The sequence below is a fragment of the Vigna angularis genome, chromosome 6, assembly GCF_016808095.1.
Source record: "Vigna angularis cultivar LongXiaoDou No.4 chromosome 6, ASM1680809v1, whole genome shotgun sequence".
Classification (NCBI taxonomy): domain Eukaryota; kingdom Viridiplantae; phylum Streptophyta; class Magnoliopsida; order Fabales; family Fabaceae; genus Vigna; species Vigna angularis.
In genome coordinates, this window is record NC_068975.1 from 7618901 (window position 1) to 7633933 (window position 15033).

Consider the following 15033-nt stretch of genomic DNA (forward strand, 5'->3'; position numbering starts at 1 on the left):
TGTGCGGAAAGCTGTCTTCTGGATATCTTCTTTCCCCATCCTAATCTGATGATAGCCCGCTTTTAAGTCGATCTTCGAAAAATAGGTCGCTCCTCTCAATTCATCTAAGAGCTCTTCGATTACAGGTATCGGAAATTTATCCGGTATTGTGGCTCTATTTAGAGCTCTGTAATCCACACAGAACTGCCAACTGTGGTCCTTTTTCTTTACTAATATAACCGGACTAGAAAAAGGGCTTCTGCTTGGTCTGATCAGTCCGACTTCCAGCATGTCCGCCACTTGTCTCTCAATTTCTCCTTTTAACAGGTGTGGGTATCTGTAGGGACGCACATTTACTGGATCCTCTCCTTCTTTCAGTGGAATTCGGTGCTCCATATCCCTAGATGGTGGTAATCCCTGCATTTCCTGAAAAACGTGGTAGTGCGCCTGCAACACGGTTTCCAATTCTGCTTTCTGCCCCTCCGTCAAATCCACTTGCCCCTCACCGTCCACCTCTTTCTCCACTCGGCCCATATCTCAAGCTATGACCCATGACTCAGCATCTGTCAATTTTAATAAAGATTGAGGCTCCACCAGCTGTCGGGCTAACACTGGGTCTCCTTGTATCTTCACCTTCTTACCTTCCACGATATACCCCATTGTCATTTCCTTCCAATTTATCATCACCTCCCCCAGTTTAGCTAGCCATTCAACCCCCAATATGATGTCTACTCCGCCCAGTTCGAATAAATGGAGCTTCTCCTCAACCACGGCCTTCGCCAATCTGATCTCTACCTGCTCACAACACCCTCTTGTCTCTTTCCGCTGTCCATCCCCCAAACTCACCTGATAAGGGGGCGTATCATTTATGGGTAACTTCAGCTCTTCCGCCAGTCTCCGACTAATAAAGTTGTGGCTGGCCCCGCTGTCGATGAGGACTAGCACCTCCCTGTGCCCAATCTTCCCCCTCAATTTCATCGTCTTCGGTTGGGTTAACCCTCCGGCGGAACACGCCGATAGCTCCATAGGTTTTGAATTTTGATCTATCCCTTCTTCCGCTTCGTCATCCTCATCCTCCGCCAACAGCAAAACTCGCAGACTCTTCTCCGAGCAGCGGTGGCCAGGAGCAAAGGGGCCTCCGCACCGGAAACAACGACCCTCTTCTCTCCTTTTAAGAAATTCCGGATACGGTAAGTTTCGCACCGTCCGTCCCCGATTATCGGCACCTCCAGTCACACTCCCTCTCGAGCTGCTCGCCGACATCGCTCCCTCTCTCCTAGCTGATCCATTGCCTTCCGTTCCCCCTGTCCGGTTTGTGGACTGGCGTTCGGTTTCGCCACGTACTACCGAACCTACCATGCGCGACCCCGATGGGTTAATTTTCATCCCGTTCCAGCCCCCTCCTTTCGCCCTCATTATCGCATCTTCTACGTCCCGCGCGATCCTGATCGCAACCATGAATTCTTGAGGATCTTGAATGCGGACTTGTCCCTTGATGTCTTCTTGCAGTCCAGCGAGAAAAAACCCCATCACCAGCTCCTCCGATAACCCCCGAGTCTGACCTATTAATATTTCAAAGCTCCGGACGTACTCCTCCACTGATCCCTCTTGCCGCATTGTCGGAAGCTGTTCAAACACCGATCCTCTGGATCCCCCTCCAAACCGATTTACTAACGCCATTTTTAGGGCCGTCCAAGAACGAATCTTGGCTTTTTCCTTCCAAACATTAAACCAGTAACTCGCGCTGCCCTCCATACTAATATACGCCAGCTCCACCTTATCCTCCTCCGCCACTTTTTGAATGTGGAAGAAACGTTCTGCCCGATTAATCCAGCTGTGAGGTTCTCCCCCTTCGAACGATGGTAGATCCACCCGTTTTCGCCAATTGTGTGGTATCCCCCCATGATCAAGTCTTCCCCCATTATCATTCACCGAACTGTCACTCCCTTCAGAGTTTCCTTCGTGATTATTCGTTCTCACCCCCATCATCTGCATCATCTGCTGTATATCTCGTCTCACCGCGGCCGCTTCCACCTTCATCCCCTCCATTGTAATTTCCAGTGTCTCCATTCTTCCTTCCATGGCTTTCTCCGTCAACCCAATTTAATCCGGCAGGTCGGACCAAATTGATAGGTTTCTGGTGTAGGAACCTATTGAAACGCACACAACACACTTCCCAAAACTTCAAAGAATGCTGTATAACCTCTCTTTGTATTATCAACTATCAAGAATACAAAGTACACTAGTGATGAGAGCTTAACCTCCCCCTTACAAGAATTAAAGAATTCCTGTTGAACTATAATTCTCCAAAAGTCCCCCCTAAACAAAATACAATGTTTATTTAAACAACCCCTTCCCGCCTTTCCTAACTGCCAAGGCAGTTAGGCCAGCTAATGTTTCTTTCTTCTTTCATACACTCTTAACCTCCTAACAACTTCACTCAAAAAGATACAAAGTTGTCTCAATTGTTATTAAGGAAAGTATGCTTTTTTGGAAGGGTCGTATTATGGTGCCTAATAATCCCACTCTCATTAATCAAATACTCCAAGAGTTTCATAATTCCAAAATGGGAGGTCATGCCGGTACCACTAAGACCATTAGTAGAATTGGCAATCAATTTCACTGAACCAATATGCAGCAGGGCATTCGAAAATATATCAATGAATCTACAATTTGTCAACAAGCGAAAGTGGATCATGCCTTACCAAAAGGGTTGTTGCAACCATTGCCTATTCCACAACAGGTTTGGGAGGATATCGCTATGGATTTTATCACTCATCTTCCAAACGCTAATGGGTACACAACAATCATGGTTGTGGTTGACAGATTGTCTAAATTTGCCTATTTCATTCCTTTAATATCCGATTTTTCTAGCAAATCAGTAGCAGAAGCATTTATTGTGCAAGTGGTAAAGATACATGGCATTCCAAAATCCATAGTATCAGACAGGGACAGAGTTTTTATTAGCTCATTCTGGCAACAATTAATTAAATCTCAAGGAACTACATTAGCCATGGGTCCGCGTATCACTCTCAATCCGATGACCAAACAGAGAATTTAAACAAGACATTAGAGATGTATTTGAGGTGCTATGTGAATCCTAAGTCATGGATTAATATGCTGTTATGGGCCCAGTATTGGTATAATACTTCCTTTCATCACAGTTTAGGTATGACTCAAGCGGAATTTGGCAGACTTCCACCTAAACTTGCAAGATATGAATACAATCCTAAAGATCCTATTTCAGTGAAGGAAGCTCTGACAACAGAGATCAAGTCTTATTACAACTAAAGGCGAATTTATTGAAGTCTCATAACTATATGAAACAACAAGTGAAGTCTCATAACTATATGAAACAACAAGCAGATAAAAGAAGGACAGACATTCAATTGGAGGTGGGTGATTTGGCATTGGTTAAGCTGCAACCATATAGGCAGCAATCCTTGGCCTTACGAAAAAATAAAAACTGGGACTCAAGTTTTTTGGGCCGTTTGAGGTGGTGGAAAAGATCGGAGTTGTTGCTTATAGAATACAATTACCTGACACGGCTAAAATTCATCCTCTGTTTCACATTTCTTTGTTCAAGAAGTTCCAAGGCAATCTACCACAACAATATCTTCCCTTACCCCTAACAACATCAGAGTTTGGTCCTACAGTGCAGCCATGGAACATCCTAAGGTGTAGAGTGGTAACAAGGAATCACAAGAAGGTATCACAGATATTAGTGCAGTGGGACACCTCAGATCCTAAAGAGACTACTTGGGAGGATGTAGAAGAAGTAAAGGGCAGAAAAGGGAATGCACACCTGAAATGGGTAAGGGACAAATGAGTAAATTGACTGAGATTTCTGGTGATAGAGAAACCGTTAGAAAAAACACACGTCAAGCCAAGAGAAGCATGTATTTGAAGGACTACGTGTGAGCAGAAGAGGCAGACATGTGGTATGAAATTTCTTCCTGAATCTTCTCTCTATCGGTGCTTTCATCTCTATTCTTCTATTAATTATGGGTTTCCTCTCTGTCTGGTGGAATCCAATAATATTCCAGCTCGGGCATAATTACACACTATATTTTACACTATTCTATTAGTGCTACAATATTTCAGTTGTATTTTGCAGTTGAAATTATACTTTTCATACGCCTATACTATTCTCTGTTACTTTCACTGCCTTAAATAAAATCAGTTGTTTCAAGAGTCCACTTTTTTAACAGAAATAATGATAATGTTTAAGTGTAAATTAGAATCTCAGGTCATATAAAAATAATTAAGATAAAATATAGGAGGTATAACTTATAATATAGAGAATATTAAATTACATGTTTAAGTATAACTTATAACTATAGAAAGATTGAAGAATTTATCTATTTATGAATCTCGAAAACAGAAATACACTAGGTTTGGTGCTAAAACCAGTTCTTGCTAACCATGTTTGTGATGGTGTTGAAGTTAATGGTAAATAAGTCATTCTCAACCACATTTTTAACTACAAAGAAAAACAAAACACTGGACCACAAATTCACAACCGTTAAAAAGGGTAGACAGAGAGACAGTGAGTGGGGGAATCTGAGTGAGAAAGAATAGTCTTACATTAAAGACAAACAAGTTGTGGAAGTTCAAGATTACTGTACCACTGTCCATACATTGTACATGTGTCAGCTAAGGTTACAAAACAAGAGATTGCCTTTACATTTAGCCTTCCAATCACATTTCTCTCCCTATCTTCATACTCACAATAATGGGTTGGTCCTAAAACTTGTGACAGCAGCCTCACAAAACCAACCATTTTTCCCTCACAAGTAGATCCGCAAAGTTACTTACAACTAAAATTTTCTATTGTTTTTTTGCCTCTCTTTCATCAGTTCGAGGCATTCAAAGGAGCAGCACAAGGAGTAGAGGAATTTGCATAGTAGCTGAGATGTCTGGTGTTCTTCTTTGGGTGAGTTGTGGACCCAAGGAGAACCCCATCTCTATTGTTGGTGTTGCAGGGAGAGGTGGGAAGAGCCAGAGGAGGTTTGGACTGTGCAATGAGATCACTTTTGCAAGCTTTTCACCTGCAGTGGCAGACCCTTCAAGATCTTCAGAAGAGAGGGTCTATGAAGTGGTGTTGAAGCAAGCAGCACTGGTCAAGGAACAGAACAAGGGTACTAAGAGATCTTTGAATTTGAACAAACCAATTGAAGGTGATTTCACCCAAGGGGATCTGTTGAGAGTTGCTTATGATAGGTGTGGTGAAGTCTGTGCTGAATATGCCAAGACATTTCATCTAGGTACTCTCTCTATACACACACACATTTCTATATATAATCATTGCCTCTTGTACTAATGAGTAGTTGCTGTTCATTGTTAAAATTTCATCCCTATATCAGTTACATATATGGTATGTCTCAGGCACACAATTGATGACTCAAGAGCGCAGAAAAGCCATCTGGGCCATATATGGTATGTGTGATTTATCCTCATTGGCATGCTACAGAAGCTTATCCAATGAGGCGTGTGGTCCATTATTTCTTTGTTGAAATTAAAATTGAAATTGACTACACTTTGTGCATTGAAGTGTGGTGTAGAAGAACAGATGAACTAGTGGATGGCCCTAATGCTTCTCACATCACACCAAAGGCATTGGACAGGTGGGAGAAAAGATTATATGATGTTTTCGAAGGGCGCCCTTATGATATGTATGATGCTGCTCTCTCAGATACAGTCTCAAAGTACCCAGTTGATATACAGGTAGACCACTGCACAAGCCCCAAAACTGGACTCTGAAATTGAACATTTTACCTTTCAAAGTTTCTAGGGAAAATAAATCATTGTTTACATCAGAACTCAAACTAGTCAAATGGGTGTTTACATCTCACACCGACTATACATAGACCATAATCTGCTTTGACAATCCTTACCTCAGGAGCTAGTTTTTCATGTTTAAATTTAAGATGGTATCAAAGTCACTCTTAAATTTTCAAAAATTTACCTTGACATGCAATTTTTCTAAAAGATGTCTTATTTGAATGTGAAGGAGTTGTGGCGGTCAACCTTTTAAGGTAGAGTTAACCAAACCCAAATTCAAGAACAAGGAAAATGATAGGTCTCAAGGACAGAGAATAAGTGAGGAAAATGTACAACTTTGCAAGAAAGCTTAAAACAATGAAACAATTACTTTTCCTGAAATAAGAGTTACCAAGCATGCCAATTCTCTTAAAATGCAGGCCGCTCAAGAAAAAGTGAATGCAATTCAGGTACTGAATTGTTCTGACTTATTAAAACTAATGAATAAGGAGCCTGTGTTCCACAAGATTAGTTTTGAATTTTATAATCGGTATATTTTAATGTATATATATATATATATATATATATATATATATATATAGCCGTGTTCGTGTCCTATATTTTTTCATTTAACCGTATTCTGTGTCGGTGTCTGTGTCCATATCTGGGCTTCTTAGGCTGAAACCTGTCCAATTTACAATGCGATTTGTCTGTTTTGTGTAGCCATTTAAGGACATGATTGAAGGGATGAGATTGGACCTGAGAAAGTCAAGATACAACAACTTTGATGAACTCTACCTTTACTGCTACTATGTAGCAGGGACAGTGGGCCTTATGAGTGTTCCAGTAATGGGGATTGCACCAGAATCAAAGGCTTCAACAGAGAGCATCTACAATGCTGCATTGGCACTTGGCATTGCTAACCAACTTACCAACATTCTCAGAGACGTTGGAGAAGAGTAAGAACCTTTCAGCACAACAATATCTTGGATTCCAATCTATTATCACTGCTATTCATCTATATAAAAGCCTCAATTGCAAGAACCTGCATAAACAGTGAAAAACAATAATTATTTGTTTCTGTTGATGATTATAGTGCAAGAAGAGGAAGAGTATATCTTCCACAAGATGAACTAGCACAAGCTGGGCTATCAGATGATGACATTTTGATAGGGAAAGTTACAGACAAGTGGAGAAGTTTCATGAAGGGACAAATACAAAGAGCTAGGATGTTTTTTGATGAGGCAGAAAAGGGAGTTTCAGAGCTCAGTTCTGCAAGCAGATGGCCAGTGTGGGCATCTTTGTTGTTGTATAGGCAAATCTTGGATTCTATTGAGGCTAATGACTACAATAACTTCACCAAAAGAGCTTACGTAGGAAAACTTAAGAAGCTCTTATCACTGCCTGCTGCTTATGGAAGAGCACTTATAGGTCCCTCAAAAAACATAACCAAAATGGTTACATCTAACTAAAGTTGCTCCAATGAGCATCAAAGTGTTTCAGCTTGTAAATTCTGTTCACTGCAAATCTCAAAGCTAGTAAAGTGTATAACATTTTCAAGTGTTAATTGTATACTTCCATGTAAAAAATATTGAAGAGAAATCCTTTCAATATTGAAAGATAGGTATAGTGGAAAAGATACAGAGATCAGAGAAAGGTGATTTAAAAAATAAAATAAAATAAAATTGATTCAATATTGATGAAGGGACCAAAACCTATCCTCTTCTAAATTTTTCTTGCATTCAAAATTGTGATCTTTGAAAAAAAAAAAAAAAACTAAAAAAGTGGGAGTGATTTAAAATATTTTATACTGATTAGTGCCGTTATTATGATTACCATATATGTATATATAATTAAATTTTAGACTTTTTATATTTTATTACTGTGTGTTAAGTTTATTAAAATTGACATTTGAGACTTGATAGAAGCTAATGATTGTGTACTAATATATTAACTTGATGGAGTTAGTTTCAATATTGTTACACACACACACATATATATATATATATATATATATATATATATATATATAATATTTTCTTATTTTTTATGTAAAGGTCTTAGCATTAGACATGATTACATAAGATACATTTATATGATTTTATGATTTTGAAAGGATAAAATGTTATAGATATAGAAATGTAGTTATTATGTTAAAATGAATATCCTCTCTCCAGAAAATCTTCACCCACTTACTTTTAATTTCTAGTTAAATAATAAATAGTTATGTAATAATAGGATTGTCAAAATCTAAATACAACTTATCTATCTTCATAATTTTTTCAACAATCATTAAATAAAAAAGGGTTAAATATGTTTTTTCGTCCCTTAAGTATCACACGATTTTGATTGTAGTCCCTATTCGAAACATTGATTGCTTTTAGTTCTTATGGTTTTGAAACTAGTACTAGTAGTCCTTAAAATTGGACAGCGTTATCTTTTGTTTGATATGGCTAACGACGATGTCACGTCTTATGACAGCTGTCGTGTCACGTTGATTGTTTCATTTTTCAAGTTGAACCTAACTTCGTCATCTACGGCGACCCAGAAGCTTCTCGTCTCTGCCCCTTCGCCCTCCACACCCTCTAGCACCGTGGTCAGGGAAGGCACTGACATCGTCACCGTGGCCAGTATAAATTTTCTATATTTCGGATTTTGGGTTTCTCTCTTGCGTCAATCGTAATGGCTGCTCTACAATACTTGGAATCGTTGCGCAACGCATACCATAGTCGAATGGTATAATTCGCTCGCAGATCTGTACCAGAAGAAGCTCTGGCATCAACTCACCCTCAAGCTCGAGCAGTTTTTCGCACTTGCTATTTGTCAGCTTCCACTCTTCTTCTTGACTTCATTTTCTATTCCGCTTTTTGTACTCGTAATTGATGGAAAGTTGTACTGTACCTCGGTTTGTTTTGTTTCGGAAATTGTTAGGTTTAGGTTTAATTTGTTTTTGTGTGTGTAGTTGTTGGTTTGAGCTTGATTTGGGAGTTAGGGGTGATGTTGTCTAGAGAGAGTGATTGTGCTATTGTTAGGGTTTTGTTTTGGGGGGCTTGAATTGTTGTGTTTGGAACGGTGGAAAAGATGGGAACTTTTTTCACAGGGATTAGTTTAGATTTGGCGTCCAGTTTTATGGTTTTAGTTATTTAGATTTCGAGGAGAGTGGTGAGTGATGATTTTTAGCGACCTGGTATATACTGGTATAACGTGTGGATCATGTGATTGGTAAGTCAAGGACCATGAAGATCAGAGGGCAGTGTCGTTTGGATGGAATGGAACTTCAGCCACATTGGACTGAATGTGGATGTTTTACTTCAAACAAGATCAAGCGAGCCTTGTTAAATTTGGGAATGACTTAAGTAATTAAACTGTTATTCTATTGATGCCTACCAAGAGGTTGTCGTGGATGGCGACGATGCCGGCACATTCCTGGCCATGGTGCTGCTGAAGGGCGAGGGGGCAGAGACGGGAAGCTTCTAGGTCGCCGTAGATGACGATTTAGGTTCAACTTGAAAAATGAAACAATCAACGTGGCACGACAACTGGCATAAGACGTGGCCTCGTCGTTAGCCATATCAAACAAAAATTAACGTCGTCCAATTTTAAGGACTAATAGTACTAGTTTCAAAATATAAGGACTAAAAGCAATCAAAGTTTCGAATAGGGACTAAAACCAAAATCGTGTGATACTTAAGATATTTAACCCAATAAAAAATAAATTGTACATTATAGTAAAAATCATTAGGTCTTGTAGATTAATTTATTTGATTTATATTTGAAACAACTTTGGTATATGAATCTTATTTATCTTCACTAAATTTTTATATTTTGATATAATGATAAACAACATATATACGTTAAATAACGTTTTTAATAACAACCATATATATAATTATTTTATTTAATATCAACTATAGATTAAGTAAATACAATATATGAACTTGGATAATGCTTTAGTTATAACATACATTTTCCTTTCATATGTTGAATATTTTAGGATTATGAGCTTAGAGAAATAAGTACTATATATTGCATCAAAATATAGCTCCAATTTTCATACTAAAAACATATCTTTACATATACTTCTAATATCAATGGTAAAGAAAGTTTTGGTATTGTTAACACAATAGCATAAGTTAAATAAACTTTAACTTGTTTAAGGGATCTTTAATCGATGCGATCAAAATAAATTATTCTCTCTTTATCATATGTATCAAAATGGTATAGATGTAGTCCTCTCACCAACTAATAAAACTACTCCATATCATATATGTCTATACACATCACTATAAAGACATCCCTCAGATTACTAGTTAGTGAGATACAAGAAAATATTAGAAATGTGGGGTTTGAATGTATTTTTGAAGATATTTTTGCAAATAGTGATTAAGTTAATTGGTAATGTGGGGTTTGAATGTATTTTTGAAGATATTTTTGCAAATAGTGATTAAGTTAATTGGTAATGGTTAGACGGTCTGCACAATAGTTTAAACACTTCGTTAAATAAAGTGTTCTAATGGAAAACGTTGTTTGAAAACAAATGGTATAAATCACACTTTAGTTTTATACTAGGTCACTCAACCTGAGCTATGTCCAGCTCTCCCTTAACAACACATTAAGAGGTTCCATTAATATTTTACAAAGATTACAACGAGTACAAACCACTCTTGGTATACAAGTATTATATCAATCACTCTTGGTTTCAACCCTAGTCAACTTGACTAAAATGAGTTAACCACTCTTGGTATTCGCACTAGATAAACTATCTAGAATGTTTAACTCCACTAAGTTAAAGAATACAAGTGTTTGAATTCACTTTTGAATATAAAAACAACAAGTGTTTTTTGTTACCAATGATGAACATTGATGTCTTGAAGTGATTTTGATAATGATACTGTTGAAGACTTGAAGAATCTTTTTGTACCAATGTTAAAACCATTCTTTGTAGAAACAATTGTATAAGAATCATTTTGCATTTGTAAAAGCACTTAGAAGTTTCATATCTAGCAATTCTTTACAATAATATTCGATTTTCATAGGCGATAATCGATTATCACAAGCTAAGATAGAAAAGGGTTGCTTGCGACAATATCAGTCATCACAGGACATAATCGATATCACTGCTTGGTTTGATATTGTCCAAGGTATGACAATAATCGATTATCACTAAGGATAATTGATTATCAAGTTTTCTAAAACCCCATAACGACCTCAAATAATCGATTATCACTTATGGTAATCAATTATCACTGGTAGTTGGGAACATATTTTTCAGTTTCTGACCCCTGACCTATATATACACATTTCCTAAACCTTTAAGAGGTTAACTAAGCCTTTTGAGAATACAGAATAGTTCTGAGGAAGTTCACAAGTCTTAGAAAGAGTTCAATAAAGTCTTGTGAAAAGGAGAAGCTTGTTTAGTGCGTCTAAGGTCCAAGCGGTTCTCTTCAAGTTGATTGAGATGGGTTTCTTTCCATCGTGGGTCGAAGGAAGGTGTTTTCTATTTCTTAATCTTTGCATCAATTTCTTTGTAATCTGAAACTAAATTATAGTGAAAAAGGTTAATCACTCTTTATAGTGATTAACGACTAGACGTAGAATCTGTTGATTCGAACCAAGATAAAATCTGTTGTGTGATTTTCTTTAACTCTATAACTCTTGCTTATAAACTATTCGATAAAAGTTGCAAAAGAAAATCATAATTTTTAAAAGAACCAATTCACCCCTCCCCTCTTGGTTATTGACCATTTACACGCTCTATAAAATGTTCCGCTTTGCGATACCAATCTCAACATTTTTAGTTTCTTACAAGACAAAGACAACTCTTGTAGAGAGGATATGTGAATGATACAATGAACTTCAAAAAACTTGTAAAAGATCTTTTCACAAATGAGTTACAAAGAAATTAGCTTAGACAAAGATAGTTGTGCATAATAATCTTGATAACAAAAGTTCTTCTTTTTTTCTTCTCTTCAACACTTTTCTTTATATAGGCATCTTAGAGCTTTGACTTTCTTCTAGTTATGTAGCCTTTATGATATAGGTAGAAGTGTTAAGATGTCGGCAAGTGTACCGAATCATATCAAGTAATAATAAAATGGTAAGACCAAGTATCCTTTCCCAAAGACTCACGACACTAAACAATTATGTGATTACCCAACTAATTAAGACTTTTGAAGAACAATTTAGTGGTTTTGAATGCAAATGCTATGAAAATAAACATGAATGCAATTTTGACCAATTGAAAGAAAAACACAAAGGTGAATGGATGATACTGAAAATATGAGATGAATATGTTGTTGGGGTTTAGATTTCACCAAGTTTCCTCTCATGCATGTATGAATTCATCTTCTTCATTAATGTTAATATCACTTTCTAAATTACTCAAAACCCGATGTCTCGGCGAAGAAAGCCTATCCTTAATTACTAGTTTACAATGTCTTGTCTTCCTAGCAATTAATTCTGCATTACATACACAGAGAAGCTTAAGATAACCAAAACTCATATCCCTATGTCTAGGAAATACTGATTTTGGGAGAAATTCTCCAAATCTAGGTTTCCCCGTATATGTCCATATCACGAAAACCAATAATCATGCCATGAATGAGTTAAACATAACAAGCATTGAGCAAAGAAGAATAACCTTAACAATTAATGAAAGAAGCATAAAAATATTGGAATCAATTCAAATACATGAGAATTTACAAGGTTACATCATCCCCCAACAACAAAGAATGTTTAAGTCTCCATCGTCATCGAGAAACTAGATGAACAATGGAATGAAAAAGATAGAAAAACCCTAAAAACTGAAGAGGAGAGCTTCCACATCCACTTTTGCCTTCAGAGAGTTGGAAAAATATGAATTTGTGATGGATGCTTAGCCATGCTTAGAATGACCTAGGCCTTGTAGACAAAGCTTCAAAAACCAAGAACAGTATTGGTGCAGCGGATTGAAATCAGCAGTATGGATGCAGCGAAAATTGAGTGAGATTGATTGATGGTTGGTGTGTTTGAGTGGAATGAGTATGTGTGGGAACCTCACAGCTCAGAAGGCCTTCCTACAATGGAAGGAAGCTAGAGGAAAGCAAAGAGAAAGTAGAGAGAATAAATGACTCAAGAGCAATAGGGCTAGAAGTTAATTTCAGCAGCAATTTACTAAGCTCAAAACTTCTTTACATGGTGAAAGAGGTCTCTTATTTATAGGGAAATAAGAGCCTCAGATCTGAAATGAAATTCAAAATGAAATGAAAATTAAACTGAAATGAATGACGCCAATTTTGGTTTGGGCAGTAGCTCACACAGCTCATGTGAATTCTTGGGCAGCAAGTTTGAAAATGGAAAGCACCAAATTCTATTTTGGTGGTTTTTGCCAGCAGCATACATGTCAAACACCTTTGTTTGATAGTTTGGGCAGCAAGCTTTTCCCCCAAGTCTTTATATTGGCAGCTGCTTTTTATTAATCCTACAAAGCAAGGAAAAATGTGCTTTTAATTACGGGAAAAAGAATCAATGTAAATTACCTTCCATAAAAGAAAAATGGTAGGTGATCCTTCTTCCTCTTGAATCCTCTTTGCCATGGCTCTAGTAAGAGGTCCAATGTGCGTCTTAGATGGTCTTCCATCAGAGACCCTCCCTCTTGAAATGGATCTGTCCTCAGATCTGATTCACCTTGTTGATCATTCCCTGTGAAAGGAATTAAATTGCAGATGTTAAAAGTATGACTGACACCATAACTTTCAGGGAGATCTAAGATGTATGCATTATCATTTATTCTTTTGACCACCTGGAATGGACCATCTCCTCTTGGACTAAGTTTGGATTTCCTTTGAGAGGGAAATCTTTCCTTTCTCAAATGAAGCCAAACTAGGTCTCCTTTTTCAAAAACTATTTTCTTTCTCCCTTTGTTGTTGTATTCTGCATATTTTTGAGTTTGTTTTTCAATTTGGATTTTGACCTTCTCATGTAACTTCTTGATGAACTCTACTTTAGAATTACCTTCTTTATGAAAAAAAGAAGATGATTCTGGAAGAGGTAGTAAATCAAGAGGTGTGATAGGGTTAAAGCCATAAACAACCTCAAAAGGAGAAAGATTAGTAGTTTTCTGGACTACTCTATTATAAGCAAATTCAATGTGAGGTAGATGTTCATCCCAAGATTTGTTATTACCTCTTAATATTACCCTTAATAGTGTAGATAAAGATGTATTTACTACTTCAGTTTGCCCATCAGTTTGTGGGTGACATGTAGTAGAAAATAGAAGTTTAGTTCCAAGCTTTTCCCATAAAGTTTTCCAAAAATGGCTTAGAAACTTCACATCTCTATCAGACACTATAGTTTTGGGTAAGCCATGCAATCTCACTATTTCTTTAAAGAAGAGTCTAGAGATATAGCTAGCATCATCTACTTTGTGGCAAGGTATAAAATGAGCCATTTTACTAAAACGATCTACTACCACAAATATAGAATCATACCCCCTTTGAGTTCTTAGCAATCCTAAGACAAAGTCCATGCTAAGGTCTTCCCAAGGGGTATTAGCTATAGGAAGAGGTGTATAGAGTCCATGAGGCATAATTTTGGACTTAGCTTGTAAACAAGCTATACATTTAGAACAATGCCTTTGAACATCTATTCTTATGTGTGGCCAATAAAATTTACTTTTCAAAATATTTAGAGTTTTATCAACTCCATGATGACCCATGAGACCTCCTCCATGACTCTCTTTGATAAGAAGTTTTCTAATGGATCCTTGGGGTATACAAAGTTTTCCTTTATTAAAAAGATACCCCTCAGAAAGATAGAATCCATCAAAAGGTTTCTTAAGACATGATGAATAAGTAGATGCAAATGTTTCATCATTTTCATATAAATCTTTTATGTCATCAAATCCTAATATTTGAGATCCTAGGGTTATTAACAATGCATGTCTTCTAGATAAAGCATCCGCAACAACATTAGTACTCCCCTTTTTGTGTTTGATGACATAGGGAAATTGCTCAAGATATTCCACCCACTTTGCATGCCTTTTGTTTAGCTTTGCTTGCCCTTTAATGTACTTGAGAGATTCATGATCAGTATGTATTATGAATTCTCTAGTTACCAAGTAATGCTCCCAAGTTTTTAAAGCTCTAATGAGGGCATACAATTCTTTGTCATAGGTAGGATAGTTCAAAGTTGCCCCTCTAAGTTTTTCACTAAAATAAGCTATGGGGTGTCCTCCTTGTATTAGAACAACTCCTATACCTACCCCAGATGCATCACATTCTAGTTCAAAGGCTTTGGAAAAATCAGGCAAAA

General features: G+C 37.2%; 1 protein-coding gene across 2 annotated transcripts; it reads left to right on the plus strand.

The window, feature by feature from the left end:
• The first annotated feature begins 4659 nt into the window (after positions 1-4659).
• On the plus strand, positions 4660-7309 carry LOC108341852 (phytoene synthase 2, chloroplastic). Of its 2 annotated transcripts, XM_017579505.2 has the most exons (6): positions 4660-5246; positions 5368-5418; positions 5534-5706; positions 6183-6212; positions 6466-6701; positions 6839-7309. In XM_017579505.2, the coding sequence occupies exons 1-6, from the start codon at positions 4895-4897 to the stop codon at positions 7212-7214; spliced, it is 1218 nt and encodes a 405-aa protein (XP_017434994.1). In that variant the 5' UTR covers positions 4660-4894; the 3' UTR covers positions 7215-7309. The 2 variants fall into 2 exon arrangements, with proteins under 2 accessions (XP_017434994.1, XP_017434995.1); XM_017579506.2 differs by lacking the exon at positions 6183-6212 and having other exon boundaries at positions 4670-5246.
• Positions 7310-15033: the final 7724 nt, after the last annotated feature.

Coding starts and splice junctions, on each gene's coding strand:
- LOC108341852 (XM_017579505.2), top strand. CDS start 4,895: ATGTCTGGTGTTCTTCTTTGGGTGAGTTGTGGACCCAAGGAGAACCCC. Junction 5,247..5,367: donor TGCCAAGACATTTCATCTAG/GTACTCTCTCTA, acceptor GGTATGTCTCAG/GCACACAATTGATGACTCAA. Junction 6,213..6,465: donor AAAAAGTGAATGCAATTCAG/GTACTGAATTGT, acceptor TGTTTTGTGTAG/CCATTTAAGGACATGATTGA.